Genomic DNA, 22,331 nt, shown 5'->3' with positions numbered 1-22,331 from the left:
GATTTGGGTGGGGACACAGCCAAACCATATCAATTGACAAACAGTTCTCCAAAATAATTGCGCCATTTTTCACTCCATCAGCAATGGGGAAAGATTCATTTGCTCCATATCCTTGTGAACATTTGGTGCTGTGTTTTAGCCATTAGTGGTCATTACTGTAGAATCCACATGTGTTCCTGATTCTATTTCTCTCCTCTTCTATTACCATAGGCTCTCTCTTAGGTCTTCAAATTCTCTCCAGTCCACAACTTCAGCATGCCCCACATCCCCCTAGGGAATCTTTCTCAGTTGAGGTGCTCCCTCCAGTTGTTGTCTTCACCCTTTGCTTTTGATCAAATTGGCAAGAAGAATGGTTAGCGCCTGGTGCTTCTCCTTCTTTCCACCTGTTCACACAGCTGCCTAGTGCATTCACTGCTCTGCCAGCTTTTACTCCCTTAGTTTCTCTGCAGTGAAGGATATGACACTGTTGATCTCCTTCTGATTTTGAAGCCCTTTATTTCATTGCATCTATCACAGTGCATTATTTTGCTCTTCCAAATCCAACATCTGCTCTTCTTCGACCCTTCCTATAAATTTAGGGACAGCTAAGAAATTCACTTCATATCCATTGCGTACACACATAGAGTCCAAATGTGTTAGCATTCAGGGCTTTCCATAATCTCGCCACTTTCCTCCTTATTCTTCACTCCTCTCCCATATTGTGTAAACCCAGACCCCAGCCAGATTGGCCATTTGTCAATGTATGAGAAATACTAACCTGCCAGGTTACATTTGAGAGACTGTGACTGAGGTTTTAAATTGAGAACTTTCCTAGTTCATTTAAAATGTGGTTTCATTTACATTTTTATCATTTCATGGTCAGTGGCTGTCCAAAATTAAGTTATCTGGGAAATAACGAGAATGTCTATCTACTTACTCAAGATTTGGCAGTTATTTGTATGTAAACAGATTGCTAGTGGTTAAACTATTTTTCTAAGTCCCTCTCCCCTACTGCAACTCCACTCATTTATACTGTGATTACTAATGAGTTGAGGTTGCGTTGTTTTAAATCCATCATGTGCTTTGCAAGGAATCTTCTCTCAATCTTTCCTTTTCCTTTTGTAATGACTGCAGTAAACACTGCGGAGACCTGAAGACAGAGCTGCCCAGGAAGTGCTGGGTGGGAGCAAGCTTTGAGGAATCCCCTGGTTTTTGTTTACATTCTCTTGAAGGAGTTGGAATGTCATCATTTTCCTTCCTTGCATAAATATTTCTAACAGAGGATAATTAAACAGGCCAGACTGTTTTGTCGAGTACAAGAGTTTTCAGTAGTCTCCCTTGTCCTGAAAATCGTTTTCCCACTCCATTCACCCTTACGATCTTTCCTGGAATCCTTTGTTATCTTGTCCCCTTGAGCTCCTGTGCTGCCTGAAAGACTTGGGATGACTCAAGATATAGGTGAAAAAGGAATAATTTTTGGAATGACTCAAGGTAAAAGAGGAATTTTTTTTTAAGAGAAAGGGACTCACTATATTGCCCAGGCTGGAGTGCAGTGGCCATTCACAGGTGCGATCATCGCACACAACAGCTTCAAACTTCCAAATTCCTGGGCTGAAGCGATCCTCCTGCCTCAGCCTCCCAAGTAGCTGGGACTAGTCTGATTCAATTAATAGAATAAAAGAAATGTGGATAATCATTGAAAATTTCTTTCTGCACACATTTGTCTTATTTTAGGGTACCAAGTGCCTGAACATTTTTTCTAAAGCCCAGTAGGAGATCAACTTTACCCAGACAATTAAATTTGGTATATAGGCTGTTAGACATAATCAAAAGGCTTTTAATCTAAAAATGCTCTATGTAGGCCAGGAAGAGAAATAGGAAGGACAGAAAGAGGAATATGCATGTTCCACCCCTGTCTGTGGCCTGCAGGGTCTGTCCCAGGAAGCATGAGGTAAGGCCCCTTCCCTTCTTGGTGACTCCTTAGCAATTCTGCCAACCTCCCTCCAATTTGTACCCTCCTCATACAGGGCCCAGTTCCCTTAGTTTGGTGTTTTCATGCCTTGCCTCTTGTCTGCCGGCCAGCATAGCAGGGCTCTCTGCCCTCAGTTTTCTGGCCACCCTCCTCCTGCAAGTGACAGGGACAACAGTAACTGGCACTTAAATAGCAGTCTGCTCAGCACTTCTCATGTCTCATGAGCCTGCCCACACCAGTTGTCTAGGACAGGCCCATCACTCTCCGATTACAGACTGAGAATCACATGAGGAGAGAGCCCAGGGCCAGGAAACTGATGCCAGTGCTTTCTGCCACATCGTGCTGCCTCACTACCACCTCCTGTGTGTTCTCCTCAAGACTAGCAGCTGGGAGAGCTTAGCGAGTTTGAATCTCAGTTCTACTGCAAAATTACATGTGACCTTGGGAAAAGGATTTTACCTTGCAGTGCCTCCAACTGCTCGTGTATAAAGTGCAGATAATACTAGTAACTACATCTTTCATGAGTACTAAATACAACAATGCATGTAAGTCCTCAACATAGGCCCTATCACCCAATGAAGATGAAATAAGCTTTAACTATTATTAATGATCATCAGCCCAGGGACATAATTTCTCACTTTCAATTTGAAACTCAGGTCCTTGGTATAAAATGAGTAATGAATCAGAAGTAGATAATGCATTTTCTTTTTTTTATTATTATTATTATTATACTTTAACTTTTAGGGTACATTTGCACAATGTGCAGGTTAGTTACATATGTATACATGTGCCATGCTGGTGTGCTGCACCCATTAACTCGTCATTTAGCATTAAGTATATCTCCTAATGCTATCCCTCCCCCCTCCCTCAACCCCACAACAGTCCCCAGAGTGTGATGTTCCCCTTCCCGTGTCCATGTGTTCTCATTGTTCAATTCCCATCTATGAGTGAGAACATGTGGTGCTTGGTTTTTTATCCTTGAGATAGTTTACTGAGAATGATGATTTCCATTTTCATCCATGTCCCTACAAAGGACATGAACTCATCATTTTTTATGGCTGCATAGTATTCCATGGTGTATATATGCCACATTTTCTTAATCCAGTCTATCATTGTTGGACATTTGGGTTGGTTCCAAGTCTTTGCTATTGTGAATAGTGCCACAGTAAACATACGTGTGCATGTGTCTTTATAGCAGCATGATTTATAGTCCTTTGGGTATATACCCAGTAATGGGATGGCTGGGTCAAATGGTATTTCTAGTTCTGGATCCCTGAGGAATCACCACACTGACTTCCACAATGGTTGAACTACTTTACAGTCCCACCAACAGTGTAAAAGTGTTCCTATTTCTCCACATCCTCTCCAGCACCTGGATAATGCATTTTCTACCCCTGCAGTTGAACAGCTCAGGGGAATTTAAACTTTGCTGAGGCTTAGTTTCTGTCTCTTTTTTTTTTTTTTTTATGAGAGACAGAGTCTTGCCCTGTCACCCAGACTGGAGTGCAGTGGGCCAATCTCAGCTCACTGCAACCTCCACCTCCAAGGTTTTAGCGATTCTCCTGCCTCAGCCTCCTGAGTAGCTGGGACTACAGGCATGAGCCACTATGCTTGGCTGATTTTTGTATTTTTAGTAGAGACGGGGTTTCACCATGTTAGCCAGGCTGGTCTCCTGACCTCAAATGATTCACCTGCCTCAGCCTCCCAAAATGCTGGCATTATAGGCGTGAGCCGTTGTGCCCGGCCTCCATCTCTTTAAAACAAAGGGTGAGATCTAACATGTAAGTCTTTAATCCATCTTGAATTGATTTTTGTATAAGGTGTAAGGAAGGGATCCAGTTTCAGCTTTCTACATATGGCTAGCCAGTTTTCCCAGCACCATTTATTAAATAGGGAATCCTTTCCCCATTTCTTGTTTTTGTCAGGTTTGTCAAAGATCAGATACTTGTAGATATGTGGCATTATTTCTGAGGGCTCTGTTCTGTTCCATTGATCTATATCTCTGTTTTGGTACCAGTACCATGCTGTTTTGGTTACTGTAGCCTTGTAGTATAGTTTGAAGTCAGGTAGTGTGATGCCTCCAGCTTTGTTCTTTTGGCTTAGGATTGACTTGGCGATGCGGGCTCTTTTACACTGTTGGTGGGACTGTAAACTAGTTCAACCCTTGTGGAAGTCAGTGTGGCGATTCCTCAGGGATCTAGAACTAGAAATTCCATTCGACCCAGCCATCCCATTACTGGGTATATACCCAAAGGACTATAAATCATGCTGCTATAAAGACACATGCACACGTATGTTTATTGCCGCATTATTCACAATAGCAAAGACTTGGAACCAACCCAAATGTCCAACAACGATAGACTGGATTAAGAAAATGTGGCACATATACACCATGGAATACTATGCAGCCATAAAAAATGATGAGTTCATGTCCTTTGTAGGGACATGGATGAAATTGGAAATCATCATTCTCAGTAAACTATCGCAAGAACAAAAAACCAAACACCGCATATTCTCACTCATAGGTGGGAATTGAACAATGAGAACACATGGACACAGGAAGGGGAACATCACACTTTGGGGACTGTTGTGGGGTGGGGGGAGGGGGGAGGGATAGCATTGGGATATATACCTAATGCTAGATGACGAGTTGGTGGGTGCAGCGCACCAGCATGGCACATGTATACATATGTAACTTACCTGCACATTGCGCACATGTACCATAAAACCTAAAGTATAATAATAATAATAATAATAATAAAGAAAAAAAAAACAACAACAATAACAACAACAAAAACAAGTCCAAAAAAAATAAATAAAAAAAAATAAATAAAACAAAGGGTGAGAACAAGTGATCTCATAGAATTATCTAGCTGCAAGAATCTGTGGTTTTTACTATGACTACAGGTTTCCGGTCTTTTAACTGAGAAGTAAAAGAAAAAGAAGACCAGAGAAGAACTTGAAAGTCCCTCTTCTCTCCAGAGGAAGTATTTGCATTGTAATAGCATCCTGCGTCTGCTGAAAAAAGAAAAACCCATCTGTGAGGCTTCTGGTAGAAATTTGAGCTGGGAATCTTGCTGGAGAGGAGAGAGGAGCAAGTGGAGCTAGCATTTATTGCCTCCTTCTATGTGCCAGACACTCTGCTAAGCACACCACTCATGTTCTTTTATTCCACCCTTACAGGAACCTAGAGAGGTAGAGATTATATAATAATAAGCACATTTCTCTTTGGCCTCTGGGGCTGCTAGAGATGAAGCATCTAACACATCATTCAACTGGTGAGGGCAGAGCTGAGATTTAGACCACTACAAGCCTGAGCCTAAACCCAGGAACATGCATTAAACTACATCATCAAAGCATCCCTTTAGCTATGGGGTAAATGAATCCTGACTAAATTAAGTTATTTTCAGCTGCCTTCCCTTTTAGGTTCCTACCTGGGAGCATTGTTTTTATACTTTCCCTTAATCTTGAAAGGCTTTAGCATATATATTTGCACACACTTTGAAGTGAAGCTGGCTTGGGAATAGTTTATCCCAGCCCACCTGCATGCACAGAACCAGCCCTGCAGATGCAGAGGAAGGCACAGTGGGGCAGGTGTTCTGCTGCCTGGGTGCAGAGCAGTGACCTCATCCGGATGATGATAGACACCAAGAGTCGTTCCAAAGAAACAAAGGAGAGGAACTCAGGACTAACATTTCCTCAGGACCTACTGTGCCATCCCCATTGTGAGGTGTGTGTGTGAGCTGCATCTCCATTTCTGCTGCCCTGTGACTAGATAGGGTCAAAGCTTTACATCTTACTATTTCTCAGTTTCCAGGTGGGAGAAGGGTAGGATGGGGGGTGGGAGGGAGGCAAGTGGCCTATTCTCTGAATGTTAACTATTAGGCCAGTGCCACTTTTGCACCACTCTATCTAATGAGTTTGACTGTAAATTGACTTTTTTTTTTTTTTTGAGATGGAGTTTCGCTCCTGTTGCCCAGGCTGGAGTGCGATGGCATGATCTCAGCTCACTGCAACCTCTGCCTCTGGATTCAAGTGATTCTCCTGCCTCAGCCTCCCGAGTAGCTGGGATTAGAGGCGCCCACCACCACGCCCAGCTAATTTTTGTATCTTTAGTAGAGACGGGGTTTCACCATGTTGGCCAGGCTGGTCTCAAACTCCTGACCTCAGGTGATCTGCCCGCCTTGGCCTCCCAAAGTATTGGGATTACAGGCATGAGCCACTGCACCTGGCGAAAATATTTTTTTTAATTCTTTATAACCACATAATATGAATCTGTGTCCTCCAGACAGTTCCATGTGGCTTCTGCAGAAAGTCAAGCAGAAAAATTAGGGTGAACCCCTAGTAAACTAGATGCTGTATTTCCATTACATTTCCCAAGTGTGCTCAGTAAACTTGAATCTAAAGGAAGCTACACAGAATATAATCTGATTTTCTTTCCTTTCTATACAGGAAAGATAGTAGAGCCACAGAAACGTGTGCTCTGTAAAGATCATCTCAGGCAGATGTTTACAATTTGACTTTCACAATTCCGTTTTTTAGAAGAGCTGGTAAAGTCAATATGCCAAAAAAAAGCCATGATCTTTTTCATTTGTTGGGAACATCAACTTTGAATCCAACAACAACAAACACCCTGACAAAGGAATAGTAATTAAGAGGTCTGCCCAGCATTCCAAGTTCACACTGTGGTTAATGGGAAATTTTACTGCCACCAAGAGGGTCGCCAAATCCATTTATTTCTGTTACTGGCATTTCCTACATTCTCCCCAAATGTCAATACTTTTTCAAAGCAAGCATCTGCTTTCAGTTTAGATGAATATGTCATGAGACTTTAGACAGGAATCCAAAAAGTTCTCTAAATTGACAAACTTACCCAGTCCTTAATTACTAAAAGAAAAATGTGGCGAAACCTTGTTTGCTTTTGCTAAATATCTGTCACTGACATGGAGCCGTGAAAGTGAGATGATGCAAATGTTTTTACTTAACACACAGGAAAAACAGTCCCACTGCTGTGTAACCCAAGAGAAAATTCCCTGTGAAACTACAAGTGTTTAATGGCAAAATTTGCACATTCTGAACAAGATCTAATTTCTACTTAATGTTTCTCTTATGAAATCAATGATGATGTCACTGGTCCCAGGAACACATTCTCGGGAATTTTTTAGCCTTTTGGAAGCTCCCGGGGGAAACATGAGAGAGTTGAGTTTTGCTGCAAAACATCAGGAGATTTTTATTTATGTTATGATGGATAACACAGGAGCTAAGACTTGGATATGCAATCAAGGATATTCACAATACAGCCCCTATGAGAGAGAAAACTGCCTCTTCTCATTGCAATATTCCCCCAGAGTTCTACTCTGCCCAACCCCATCCTGCCATATTTCTGGGTATCCAGGAGTATCTTTCATGGGGCAAATTAAGCAGCCAGTGCCACCTTTCTCTTTTGGTCAGATTGTCCCAGGGAAGTCTTCTTTATCCTTTTTTTTAGCTTTCAGCATCCTATTATATTTAGCCTCCTATGCAGGATCAATTGATCCATGCTAAGCAGAATCACCTGAAAGGCTTAGAATCCTAATGATTCCTGGGCCCCACCAAGACCTGCTGAATCTTATCAGTCCTGGCATTCTGCATTTTACCAAACACGTGGAGAGTTTTACGCACCAGAATTTCAGAAGTGTTGATCTAAGAGAGAAGTAAAGACAAAATATTTTAGATCACGGAGGATTATTATCAGTCGTCAGCTGGTGACGCTGTTTAGCAGTTAAGGAAATTCCAGATGCTGCAGGGCAATAATATTGCCAAATTCTGGAGCAATTTTACGCTTACCCGCACTTTTTACCTATCCGGGGATCCCCAAGAGTTCCATCAGTGTCAGTTGAACCCTCTGCCAGAAGCTCTGAGAGTCCTTGTTGTTCTTAGTGTCTTTAGTATCACATGAGTTCTTAAAGGGATTCAGAGTTTTCTGTGACTCCAAAATCAAAGCGTGTCTTTGCCTGATTGGACAGGATATGTACTGATGTTCAATTTTATCTATTTTTCACCAGTTATGGGCTACTTAACTCAGGCCTTTCAATATAACTCAGAGAAATGACCCATGGACTTGGTCAGTTCAGAGAAGAAAAGTTATTTTAATATTTTTCCCCTTTGAAATTGACTTGTCAATTCAGTCTAAATGGCTAAATTAATACAATGCTATGAATTTAGGTATGATGATTATTAGATTAAAAATCTATTGTGGGCTGGGCGAGGTGGCTCATGCCTGTAATCCCAGCACTTTGGGAGGCCGAGGCGGGTGGATCACGAGGTCAAGAGATTGAGATCATCCTGGCCAACATGGTGAAACACCGTCTCTACTAAAAATACAAAAGTTACCTGGGCGTGGTGGTGCGTGCCTGTAATCCCAGCTACTCGGGAGACTGAGGCAGGAGAATCTCATGAAACTGGGAGGCGGAGGTTGCAGTGAGCTGAGATCGTGCCACTGCACTCCAGCCTGGGCGACAGAGCAAGACTCTGTCTCAAAAAAAAAAAGCAACAACAAAAATCTATTGTATCAGACACAAAGAAAAATTTCTCTGATGTGTAACCCAAGCTTTTTATGAATAGTTTGAAATGTGGAAGGATATTATTTAGGAGAGACTATATCAAAAATGGCACATTCTCCTTGGTTTTAAAAATTAAGAAAAGAGTAGGTTTCAATGGGTGATTTTTAGAAACATTAAATGAGTTAATAGTAAAAGGCAAAACATAGACAGTACCTACCAAGTGCCTGAGATGCATGGGGGTCAGATAATTTGCCTAAGGAAACACAGCTAGTAAGTGGTAGATGTACAGTGAGACGCCAGTCCTTCTAGTTTTTAAGTCTGTGCTTTTAACTACCATATAGTGGTAAGATGGATAGGCGGCTTAGCAGTGTGCTTGGTAAGGAACAGATTTTCAAAATGTGGATGCTGTGCCTGTGATTTTCTTATGATTCTAAGTTAGGCCTGGGCTGCTTCTGTCTTCCTTAGGATCACATCTATAATACTTAAAGAACTGTAGAAACAAAATGTAACATGGGGGAATCATATTGTCACCTTTTGTCAAATTTTATTCAAATATTGGAAAACATTTAAGGAGATTTACAAAGATCTAGAAATAAAGAGTAAAACTATGGCTTTTTGTTTGTTTGTTTGTTTTTATTTTTTTTGAGATGGAGTCTCACTCTGTCGCCCAGGCTGGAGTGCAGTGGCGCTATCTCGGCTCACTGCAAGCTCCACCTCCCAGGTTCATGCCATTCTCCTGCCTCAGCCTCCTGAGTAGCTGGTACTACAGGTGCCCGCCACTGTGCCTGGCTAATTTTTGTATTTTTAGTAGAGACAGGGTTTCACTATCTTGGCCAGGCTGGTCTCGAACTCCTCTGACCTCATGATCCACCTGCCTCAGCCTCTGAAATGCTGGGATTACAGGCATGAGCCACGGTGCCTGGCCAAAACTATGGTGATTTTTTTTAAAACGAATGCAGCAATTATTGAATTTCTACTGTGTGCCAAGTCACTTTTCTGGAATTGGGAAAAAAAAAAAAAAGTAACATTAGTAAGATGTAGGTCCCACCTGTGAAGGAACTTAAAACCTAGTGGTCACAGACAAATTGTATAACATTTCAGCAAGTGAACACAGAAATGCCAAGTGTGGCCTCAATGGAACGGTCTAGATTTGAAATTCTAAATTAGAGTCCAGGTGTTCGAAGCTGTGTGACTGGGGACAAATCACTTGAGCTCTCTAAACCTTAGTTTTCTATTCATTTGGGGTGGTGGTGGTTGGTATTTTTGTCTAAATCTTTGAAAGGGAGATAATTATGCCAAATTGATAATGCTTAATGAGAATTAGAGTAAATTACTTAGCATGGTCCTTGGCAGGGAGTAAATGTTTAGGAAACAACTATCGTGAAATATGCAGCTTAAAAAACTTGTCTGCACGGCACATTCACTGTTAGATGGACCTGGATCCCCCCTCGCAAGAGGCAGCAGTAGGTTCCCCACGTGCTTCACTAGGATCTCACAGGAGAAAAATATAGAGGTCAGAATGGGACTTCTAGGTAGCATTTTCCTACCGTATTTTTCCTATGATGATAGAAAAAAAGCTGAAATATCAGAAAGGTGATACACGTGTATACATATGTTCTTCGTTTTGTTAAGTGTTTTTAGGAGCTTTGAGCTGGGCAAGTCAGGGAAGATGTCTCTGGGAACCAGAGTTGAATAGGAAGGAGAGAAAAGCCATCTGTGAAGTGGTGTGGGAAGAACACCAGTCTGAGAGGCGGAAGACCTAGGGCTAGTTCCTTCTTTTTGCTTGGGAGCAGAGCAAATCACGAAAGCACTCTGAATCTCATTCTCTAGTACTGTAAATTGAGGTTGGAGTCTATCCATAATTCTCAAATCTGGGTGATTGTCATATTCATATGGAGGGCATCCTATTAAGAGGCCAAGCCTCAGAGCACTAAAGTCTTTTTTAAAGCACACCCAGTGATTTGTAAGGTACAGTGAAGATAATCAATGGAGTAGGTCATTGTTAGGTTCTGCAGAATAGATGCCAAAGGCCACCCAGTTTCGCTGGAATAGCGGGTACCTGGGTATGTTTGGAATGCTAGTCAGAACCATATTGTAGAGGGTTTTAGCCTAAGAGTCTATCTGTAGGTAGTTGGACATTAATAAAGATTTTTATATATGAAAGCAGTGGTCTAGAAAAAGTCCTTCCCATTGTCGGCACGTAATAAAAGGAGAAGAATGAGGGAACTAAAAGCAGATGTGTGAACCAAGGCATTAGCAAGCAAAACTGAGTAAGTGCTGAGTAAGACTGCAATAATCCGATAGTATTGTAGGACTGGTTTTTAATATGGGATAATTATCAGAGAACCATGTGCTATAATACCGATATGAAAAAGGGATGCTACTAACATAAGAAACAGTTTGAAATGAAGTTTCAATCTCACATAGTAATCATATTACTATATAACCAAGGGAGGTTTTATTTAGATGAATTATCTTCTCTAAGTTATTGTGTCAAAGCCACACCTATTCCATAAGCTCCCACCAAGGGGTGAGCAAGAGAGACTATAGAAGAAATATTCTCTTCATTCCTCTCCCTTTTAGAAACAATAACAAATCACCACTTATCAACTTATTGGGCTTTCTTTAAAAAGAATTTAAAAATCTCTCTCAAGGTGGCATGTGATGTCTGTTAGCCTGACCCGTTGGTGCTTAATGACACTCAGCGGCTCCCAAGCAAAAGGAGAATCATCCAGGAGTACACAGCAAAAGAGAAATGTCCTCTCTTCCAGAGTCTTTGCATCTTGTAATACTCATATACTAAATTAATTACATGATGAGGTGTTTTTCTTAAAGTCTGTTAGTCTCTCAGAGGATTTTTAGAGATGATGTTTTTTATCAAGCATCTGGGTTCTTGGTAAATAACTTTGATGACAATCTTTCCATTGTGTCACATGAATGTTCATGGACAACCTCAAGCATTTAGGTTCATAGACTATACTGAATGGTCATCTTGCTAAGCTCGTATGTAAAAGGTCTGAGTTTCTAACTGATGTGAGTCATAACAAAAGAAAACCATTAAATCATTGCTATGAAGATGTGATGGTTTTTTTTTCTCTGCTGATTTGAAGAATATCTAAGCTAAATTATGTCCCAAGGGACTTAATTTTCAAAGTCCATACCTTCCTTTGGACTTTGAGAGGATTTCCAAATTAATGTTACTGAAGATTTATGCATTTTTGGAGGAAGAGTTCTGCTGACCATAAGATAATAGCCAAATTAGTGGGATACAAAAATACATTTCATTTAAAAAACATGTGCCAATGGAAGAATTACATGAAGGTATATTATAGAATAGAAACTTGAGTGTATGTAAACGTAGTGTGTGTATGGAAGTCATGGAGTCTTGCGGGTATTCTTTAAGTGTCCATGAAATGAGTGAATCAATAATAAAGCAGTAAGAGAGCTGTAATGCAAATTAATTATAACCATGCAACTTGAAAGCCATCCCAAGGACAATCCACTTAAGGACACAGGTGTTATACCTGTTCTCAAGGACGGGACTTTGCATGAACAAGAGCCCATTAGGAGTTAGATAGACCCTGATAAGAAGAGAATAGTACGGACCACTGCCTCTCCTGAGAAACAGCTAAGTGCTTGACATATAATCGATAATGATAAATATTTGCTTCATTGAACTGTTAAATCCAAGGTCTATATTGGAAGCACGGCGGTTTTTTCCCCAAGGTCTATGATAGTTGAAATTGCCTTATGTAACAAGCTGCTTCTAACACTTAAGAAGTCAAACTTATGGAGTGAATATTAGTTTTCCCTCTATGTAACTTCATCCTCAGAAACTGGAGCTGTAGGGGCGGGGCATGGGGGATGGAGGGGATTGTATCAGGAGCTACTGTCACCTGTCTTTGATACCTCATGGGACAGTTCTGCTGAAATCGCAGCATGCATACAGATCACCTGGGAATCTTTTGAAACTGTAGGATCAGATTCAGTAGGTCTAGATGGGGCCTGAGATATTCTGCATTTCTCACAGGCTCCCAGGTGATGTTGTTGAAACTGGTCTATGAATCACACTTTGGGCAGAAAGGTCATTAGGGGTGGATTCCTAAGAAGTTAGAATCAGCAGATATGGTATGATGGAAGAGCACTCAGAAGACTGTTTATATAAACATGGATGAGTCACTTGACTTCCCTGAATTGAAAATTTCTCATTAGAAAAATGAGTATAATAATAGAACAATAACATCTACCATATGTGATTGTTGTGAGAAATACATTAATAATGTTATGTGAAAAGATATGAGGGTATATGGCACACAGTCATTGCTAAATCAATGCATAGTAAAAACATAAGCACGCAACTCTATATTGGTAACTGTTAAAGAGGAGGGGACTTTTAGGCTGTGTCCTTGCTATAGTGCAAAGGATTCTCTTTTTCATTGCACAATCACAATGTCTAGCACTTAACGAGAGACTAGTGTCTGTGGAATTGTATTAATAGCAAACTTGATCACTTCCAATACTGTACATTTTTGGCCCCAAAGAGATTGATATCAGCATAATGACCCAATGTCTCCTCATTGGATTTAACAGGAAAGAGAACTTTTACCCAAGAAAATGGTAATGACTTTTGGGCCTTGAGTCCTCTTTAAAAGGAAGTGTCATCACTGGGGGAAGAACCAAATGAAGAAGACAGAATTAGCCTCAATTTTCAGTAAAAATATAATGATAAAATGTCTCATTATTCTTTACCAGCCAGTGGTCACAGTAGTCTCTAATTTCATAAATTATTTATGGAATATTTTCTCTCTTAAATATAAAACCAAAGATTAACATTGGCAGTTTGGCCTGGTTTGTTCCTGGAAGGTACAGCCACCCTAGGAGCTCAGCCTGCAGTGGTGTGACCAGTACTACAGGGACCCACATATCTTCACATCATTGTAAATTGGCTCTCATGCCACCTAGACAATATCCCCCAAATTGTTCCTCTGAAGATCAAAGTTTCTCATTAACAAACCTGCAAAATATTGAATATAACTCTCGAAGAGTGCACAGCAGGAAACAGAAAGTAGAAAAAAGTGGATAACCTGAAGTGTAATTTACATCTTTACATCTCTTTCCATGGAGAATTCAGAGACAGAAAGAAACTATTAGCACCTTGAGACAATGTAGTTTAATTCATTTGCAATAAAATCCAGGGTGAATCAGCTAACCTTTGCTAAAAGAAATGACATTTTTAGAGTCTAATCAGAGGATTGAAACAAAGTGTTATTAAAAGATGTTCTCCCCCACCCCTTCGTTATTATCTATAGGTCCCAGGAGAAAAAGGAAGAAGCTATCACCTTACTGAAGGATTCCATCAAGTATGGTCCAGAGTTTGCAGATGCATATTCAAGCTTAGCTTCGTTATTGGCTGAGCAGGTAATTGTTTCACATAGTAGTTTTTTTCAATGTTATTGTTACATGTATAAATTAATGTTACACAGATTTTTGTACTAATGATTTAATTTGTAAACCCGTAGTGGACAACCAATGTCTATGTCAGTTTCTTTTGGACAGAAATTACAAGCCTAATTTTCTCACTCCAATATTCTCTGTGTAGTGCAGGGTGCTTTTAGACAAAGATGGTCCATTATTGGCCATTGATATATTCTCTCTCACTTTGGTACAGAATCTATCAAGAACAATACATGATATTTGATGTTTTTATTACCACTGACTTGTAATATTTTTCTGAGGAATTGCTAGTGGTCTAAGATCACTGAACTCAATATGGAGCCATTTGATAATCCTACAAATTCTGTTTTAACATCTGTTAAAATATTACAGAGGCTCATGAGACAGGCTCCTAAGAGAACATTTTTTATGGCATAAAACAGAGATGTGTTTTCAATCCCCTTCTTCTTTTTAGTCGTGTCTAAATGATTTGATACCAGTTTTCAGAGTCTTAGATGCATGACCCCTGCTATGGAGAAACAGATATAAGTTGTCTTCTCTCTAAATTGATGATATAGTTTTGTTGACACACATAGTGCCCTTGATAGACAGTAGATTCTGCTACCATAAAATTGCCAGATTATCTTTAAAATTCAAACTCAACATCTCTGCAACATGCCCGACAGCATTCAGTTGGCTTAAGGGTAATAAGTGATTTGATACTGTATGTCAGATTTGTAGGGAGCAATTTGCATCAAAAATTTTTGGAGGCTCCAGCAAGAAGCAAAATTAGGACATTCTATGAATATTTAAGTGACAGAGAATATAAACCTAGTTGTTTTGCCCTTTCTCCCTGTAGGATAGGCGGGCTTTCGATTAAAAACCTCTGTGTGTTGGATGATTTTAATGCATGCTTTAGTATAATGTGTGAGCTAAAATGGTCATGGATGTGTCTGTGCTATACACTGGCAGTCCTCAGCTGCCCTTGGCTTGTGTTGAAACAGACACAGAGGCTGGCTTCATCAGTGTTGCTTTGTCTCACCTAACCCGGGACCCTTCCTTTTCATGAGCCCCTCCCCTGCCTCTGACTGGCTGGTTGTTTTGCAGTTACTCAGATGTGCCAAGTGTGCTTCTCTCTCACAGCCTTTGCACCAACTGTTCCTGCAGCACTTCTCTCCCAGATAGATATCTTAGAGTTTCCAAGATACTTCATATCATGCTGGTTTCTGACCAAATGTTACTATATCAGAGAGGTCTTCTGAGATAACCCTTTGTAAACAGGAACCTTCCGCTGCCCATCATGTTCTCTACCACCATGTCCTGCTTACTTTCCCTATAGTATTTATCACCATCTAAGACACATTTATTTGTTTATGGACTTTCTGCCACCATTAGAATATTTGACTCTATGAGAACAGGTATGTGTTTTATTCATCTAAGCTCATTTTAAAAATGATCAAGATTTTAATGATGTTGAACTTTATTTTAGTTCTTTCTGTAGTATCTTTGCATTCAGCCTTACTATTAACAAATTTGGTAGCAGATGGAAGTTTAAACAGGATAACATATATACTTTTTCCTTAGTTGTGTGTAAGAAGTGTCAGATGGCTTATTTAAAACCGATTACTTGATAAATTTAGTGTTTTGTGAACTGCAATGGCAAATTGCTACCAAGTAATTGCATTTTACGTAGTTGAAGTTGTGAACAATTGTTAAGAAAAACAAATGATGACTAGGATCATTATCTTTTCTTACATACAAAGGTCCCCTCTTTTAGCACTTTCCTGTTCTAGATGTGAATGTAAAATGCTATGAGATCTAAGAATGTAACTGAAAGATTGAAAAGTTCTTTCTTCTGCCCCTTTGGGCAATTGATTTGAGCATGAAAACAATGAAGCAGCTGTTGAGCGTAACTCAGGACTGCCTTCCCCTCTCTGACTTTCAACATCCTATCTTCATGTTTTGAACTATTTAGTCATAAAAGAGTGCATCAGATGTGCAAGCAAGACACAAACTGTTAGAGAAAACCCCACCTAGCTTAACATTTTTTGGTAGCAAATGAATTCATTTCTTGGTTGCACAACTTTATTTAATAGCATCCTGGCATTTCAGACTCCCAAGAGTGTGTGAAATCAGTATTGACAAACCTTGGTCAACGTGTAACACACATTGAAGCTATCCCCTTAGTCAAGCGACTTGTCCTCCATTGCCACCATCTGTCCACGTGCACAGCCCCCACAGACTGTGGTTGTGGGTCAGTGTCATGCCAAAAAGCTCTTTCCTACACTCAGCTGAAATCAGCCATTTTGCAGGCAGTTTTTCAGAAGCTGGATGAAAGGATTCATTCTGTATTTACATCAGCCTGACATATTCTGTATTTATATTAGCCTGACATTTCTGATTTTCTAGGACTTTTTATTTTCCTGCCGTACAGTGTATTGACTACCGTTTCCAGCTCTTTCAGTTGGCAAACTTGATAATAGTTTTAGTTAAATAACTAGTTTATGTCTTTGATTTTAAAAAATGTTATGAAGATCAGTATTAGTTAGGAAGCCCTGCAGCATATCTGTAGAAACTTCTTTCCAGGTTGACCTTTATCTTATGCCAGACTCCTTGGGTAAACTTATTCAAGCATTCGTTAATTTGTTGAATTATATTATCCTCTAGCTCACCTCTCTCAGTCTTGTCTACAGAGATGTTTCGAGACACATTTTCAGACACCTGCCAAAATCCTTCCCCTGATGTAAGGCTGTGAATCTATAATATCAAAAAAGGAAACTAGGTTTATTTGGTATACCTTGCTCTTATTATAAGCATGCTGCTGTCTGTTGACATCATTTCCCAGCCTCAGTGCCAATAAAACCATGAATGTAGGATTTGTCAGAAACTAATATTGTGTTCCTTACTCTGTTGTAACCTGAAGGGAGAAATTTAATCTGTTTGCGCAAAGTAGGGGATTTGACAAATTTGAAAAATAGATTAATGAGTTGAAAAGACATTATATGGTAGAACATATTAAGGCCATAATGGAGCCCAAGTTTTACATTGATAGATAATAGGAAGTAACAGTAAATATCTGAGGAGGCCATTCTAAAACATGTGAGGAAGAAAATCTTGTGGAAAACACACGATGTGTTTTGGAAAAGGCTTTTATTTGCATTCTGGTGTGAGTAGTTGAGAGCCTTGTTTGCAGAAGAAAGTGAGGGAATGGATAGAATATCGTGGAAAAAGAAAGATTTCCATGGTACATAGGGACTGTCAGCATGTAAAGGTTGAAAGGAAAAGAAAAATAGAAAATTAAGAACTCCAGGTCAGAACACCCAAGAAACTGAGATTTATGGCCACTGATAGGCATGGATAAGCCAGACAGAAGCAAGATTTTAGGAAAGAAGTAAGATGAGTGTCAACATTGTTTCCAGTTAAACAAGTAATATAAATATATAAAGGAAACTGTGAAAACTCAGAGAAAATAACATATACATCCTTTATTCATAATATAATACCTGGAGACAACAAATATTATCATTCTTTAATACTGTGCATGTCTTTTACATATATTTATGTGTTTCCATACTAATATTTATACACTGTTTCTAACCTGTTCTTTTCACTTGCCATTAAATTATACATACTATTATATGTTTTTTCATGGTGCTAAATGACCTTCATAAATACCACTTAAATGGCTGCTTACTGATTTATCAAAATGATTCGCTGTAATATACGGCAAATAATATTTCAAATGCTGGGACATTTGGATTCCTTTTTATTTTCTTTTGTGGCATTGAACTTTTTCTTCTTAGGGCTTTTTTAAAACAATATTTTGAATCATTTCCTAATGATAAATTCCAGAATAATTTCTATATCAAAGAATATATTTCATGAGTCTTGAGACATGTTACCAAATTGCTTTCCTAAAGGGCAGTTCCAATTTACTCTGCCACCAGCAGCGTACAACCTTTAAGTTGTGAATGTTAGTTGAACATTTAAATGAAAATGGCATATGGACCAATGAGAGTGAAGGAGATCAGGGCTAGAAAAGTAGATCTAGGACTTTAAAAAAATGAAATCATATTGTAAGCAGATAATTTCCTCGAGGAGAAAATGAAGAATAATGTAGGAAGAAGCCCTGAAGAATTTTTTTAACCTTCTCATTTTACATAAAAATATATAGTACACAGAATTAAGTGGCTGCTCATGGTGATTCACTAACTTGCAGCAGGACCTGGACTAAAACCCGGTCTCTAAGCTCCTCACCTGCCACTCTTGCGTTAGATGACACTGGGACCCCATGAATAGACTGTGATCATGGGCCATAGTTAACGAGGTTAGGCATAGAATGGAGTGAAAAGGAAGAAGTGATAAAAGAAACCCAGAAGGATGAGTTGTCATAGAAGCTAGCCACATAAAAATGTCCAGAAGAAAGTTGATACCATTCTGTGCCTACTGCATCAAAGAAGTCAAGAAAACTGAGAACAGAAGATAAACTCTTAGCTTTGAAGTCAGGGTGGTCTCTGACTTGCTATACTCTTTGTTCTCCATTAGCATTTAGAACTGGCTGGACTCCAGCTTCACAGATAGGATAGTAAACATTTATAAGCCCACAATCATTTTTAACCATCCTACTCTTGCATAGATTATATAGCTTTGCATTACAGTAGCAGTAAAGGAAATAAAATTAACATTGTTTATGACTCTGGCCACTGTAAATTATTACTTGCCCCACGTTTATAGCCTATTGAAAAACTCAATTAATTAAAATGATAACACTGAAAATAAAATATTTTTCCTTCATGTACTTTGAAATATGACTTTACCCAATGCAAGAGCGAAAAGAAAATTGGAACAATAAAACATAAATTGGAACTCTGGGTCAAATAAAAAGTCCTGGATCAGGTTCTCTCCTACAAATGCTATATTTGGGGTACATTCAGCCACACTGTGTGGGGCTAAGTCAACTTGGACGAAGACCATAACTTAAGAATTTATTGATTTAATTATTGAGCACATATTTATTGAGCACCTAGATGCCACCAAGCACCAGAGTGTTGAAGCGGCAAGTTATGTATGTGGTTACCCCCATGGAGTGTAGTATAGAAGGGAAGGCTACCCCTAGGCAAAGATTTATAGCTCCCTCCCCAATGTCTAACACAAGTGTAACAACTGTGCAAAGGGAAAGCACCAGTGAGCATGTTAAGGGGACCTAACCTAATGTGGGAAAGGAATATATGGGGAGTGGGGATGGTTACCAAAGGATTACCTTTAATCTGATATCTAAAGGACTGATAGATATAAACTGGGTAAAAGTGAAAGGAAAAGCTTTCTAGTCAGAAGGAATAGACCCTCTAAGGGCTCTGAGGTGAGCTTACTTCTAATATGTATTGAGCTTACTTCTAATATGTCGACTTAAAATCATGAGATCTATAAATTTGGAAAGGAGAGCTTTATTTCTTACAATGGGTTGTAGCCTGCAGGCTGGCCACCTTGTAGGCTGGGAAGCATAGCCTCCCGCAGAAAGCAAAAGCAGGTGCTTTGAAGGAAGAAGGGCAAGACAGCAATTTATGCTGAACGGGTTGGCTAAGTATACATGTTCAACAGATTATAGGAGGAACTGTGAATATTTATGAAGGGGTTTCACATGCGTAGTAAGCAAACATGCATGTTACATACATCCCATGTGCACTTTGAGGTGGAGACACAATGTTTAAATGCAGAGGCACCCTATGCACAGTCTCCATGGACCAGCTAGAAGCAGTCCACAGTCCATGGTTTCTTTCCAGGAAGAAATGCTGGTCAGTTGCGTTGAGACCATAAAAAGGGAAGGGAGCTCTGCTGCAGAATGAGGTGGTTGGTTGAAATCAGCAGTGGAGCAAGTCTTTCAAAAGTGCTAGTTTCTGTTCAACGCTTAGGAAAGAGAGTCTAATGGTGGTTAGCAAAAGAGTGGGTATAATGCTTGAGCGACCTTACCTCTCTGATGATGCCTGGGAATGGAGTTTTTAAGGTTTCCCTGGGGTCTCCTTGGCCAGGAGTGGGTGTGTTGAGTCAGGTGGGGGACTTAGGATTTTATTTCTATTTCTCAAGCAGAGAGAAAGTCATGTACCTGGAAGTATAGAGAATGAAGGCAAAATGGCATGAGAAAAGTCTAAAGTATCAGGAAGCTGCAATTATATGCAAATGTGGTTTTCACCTCTTTTTCTGGTTCCATGACTGCATTATCTGTAGTTGCTCACTCTTATCACTCTTTCTCTTTAGCATTTATTGTACTGTTCTTGGCATTCTGTCTTTAAAGTGGTCACTTCTAGTTTGTGTAAATTGTCAGAGTAGTGTTGATCACCCTGCTGGTAGATGAGAAAATCTAGGATTAGAAAACACCTTGTATTTCCTTGGTGGGGAAGAATGCCAGATTAATTGATTCATTTTAGTTGGATATGAAAGAGAATTAAACATCAAATATTGAGGGCATGTTTCTCATAAATGTTCATACTGATGACATGGGTGGAGGAACTGTCTCGTAAGGAAAACAAAAGCAAAGAAGAGGGTGAGAAAACAGGTGTCTCTTTATCTTTTGGGCTGCTGTGTCTTGAATAGTTTCTTGGAGAAGTCGTTGACATGAGTTTAAAGATCTGTTAGTCCTTAATCTCCCAGGTTTGTAATTACTATTACAATATTACTACTGTAATTACTATTACAATGTATTACTATTTCTAATAAAGCCATTTGGCTAATAGGAATATACTTTAAGACTCTGTGGCTTTAAATTATTGATTAGAGTGAAAGCACTTCTAGAAAATCAGCTCAGACACATAGTGACCCCGATGTCAGGGCACTGGAACCATTTTTTTTTCTATTGGTCCTTTACTGCTTTGGAATACCACACTCTACACCCCTATACAGTAGATACACATTGTTACAGGCCATCTGTTAATCTGTTTGCTAATTGTTGACTGCAGACCCCCAGGGTCCATGAAGGTTTATGCACTTTTCCTAATAGTACTAAGAAGTAATTTGCCTTTTCCCTGTCATTATCTCATGAGTATACAGTAGTTTTCTAGCAGCCACATGATATATCCACAATTATGAAAATGCTATTAAAATACTCTCTCTTTTGTCAACTAAATGTGCGTGTGAGGCCAGATTTTCTTTATATAGTCCAACCAAATATATGTACATAAAACAGATTGAACCAACAGAAGCAGGTATAAGAATCCAGCTGTCTTAAGTCAGACATAAAGAGATTTACAAAAATATAAACTAATGCCACTATTCTCGCTATTTTTTTGCTTTGAAAATAATTATTTTTATATAAATATATTATTTGTGTTTAAGTTTATGATTAAGTAAACTAGCACATATTTTTAAAGTTTCTCAGCTTCTTTTCCAATGTAGTAAATATTGATATATATAGTCTACATAAATGGAAAGTTCTTTGGAATTCTCAGTAACTTTTAGAGTTCAAAGGCATTCTAAAATTAAGAAGGTTGAGAATTTCTGCATTAAGCCAATGTCCATTTGTCATTTGAGTTACTGGAACCTGAACTATAAAGTTTTCCAAACACACGATTTGGCTCAAGACAGTAAATTATAGTCAAGGGTCCTTTTTCAGGACATCTATTTTTCACTTTTCCTTCCTTGAGGTAAAAAGTGTGCTATATTGGGTAATTAGAGCATATAAAAAGTGGGGATGTTGACTGTGTTTCATCTTTCTTCCAAGGCCCATTTTATTTCCACCCCACTGAAAATGCTTTAAGTCTTGGAGAGGAGCCCATGGCTGCATGCTGCCCATTTTTAACTGCTGCCCTCGAAGGCCAATTTCACATGATGGCTGGGGCCTCTGGTGTACAGCAGACGGTATTAATATGTCCCAACCATTCCCTGGGTCACAAATATTTTTAATTAAAGTTGTCCTATAAATAGCTTAACATTCATTTCCTCTGGAACTTACAAGTCAGTAGAGACTAGAAATGATCAGGCTTAGGTCAGGACTTGTAGCCAGTTGAATTAAATGAAAATGAGTGCTCGAAATTGAGCTTCAGGGATTAAATAATAGTGTTATTTAAGATAAATGCATTACCCTTCCAGAGAAGGTGGAATTTATTTTAAACACCCATACAGTATTTTCTTCCTGGAGAAGTGTTTTGTTTTTTGTTTATGAGTAGAGTTGATCATTCTATGAAACTGATAGTCAAGTGAAATGAATAGAAAGACAGATCTTAAAGACATTTTCTTAGAGCCTTGAAACTGCCATTGGGGTTACTGAAGGTGTAGGGCTGTGATTCATTGCCCTTGACACACTCAGTCTTTAGATCTCACTATTTCTTTCGATTTTGAAAATATCATTTCTAGTGGAAAATCAGCTAAGCTAATGGATGCAAAAATAAAAGAGAAGATTTAGATGAAAAAGACAA

General features: G+C 39.3%; 1 protein-coding gene across 4 annotated transcripts in view; it reads left to right on the top strand.

Moving 5' to 3' along the window:
- Positions 1-22,331, top strand: part of TMTC1 (transmembrane O-mannosyltransferase targeting cadherins 1) — a 281,634-nt gene that overhangs the window by 237,468 nt on the left and 21,835 nt on the right. For all 4 annotated transcript variants that reach the window (XM_063672555.1, XM_054442887.2, XM_054442886.2 and 1 more), the window contains one exon: positions 13,803-13,911. In XM_063672555.1, coding sequence (XP_063528625.1) covers positions 13,803-13,911 — 109 coding nt within the window. The remainder of the gene's footprint in view (positions 1-13,802; positions 13,912-22,331) is intronic.

The sequence above is a fragment of the Pongo pygmaeus genome, chromosome 10 (genome assembly GCF_028885625.2).
Source record: "Pongo pygmaeus isolate AG05252 chromosome 10, NHGRI_mPonPyg2-v2.0_pri, whole genome shotgun sequence".
Taxonomy (NCBI): domain Eukaryota; kingdom Metazoa; phylum Chordata; class Mammalia; order Primates; family Hominidae; genus Pongo; species Pongo pygmaeus.
Note: the sequence above shows the minus strand (reverse complement) of the source record. Positions and strands in the feature narration are given on the sequence as shown.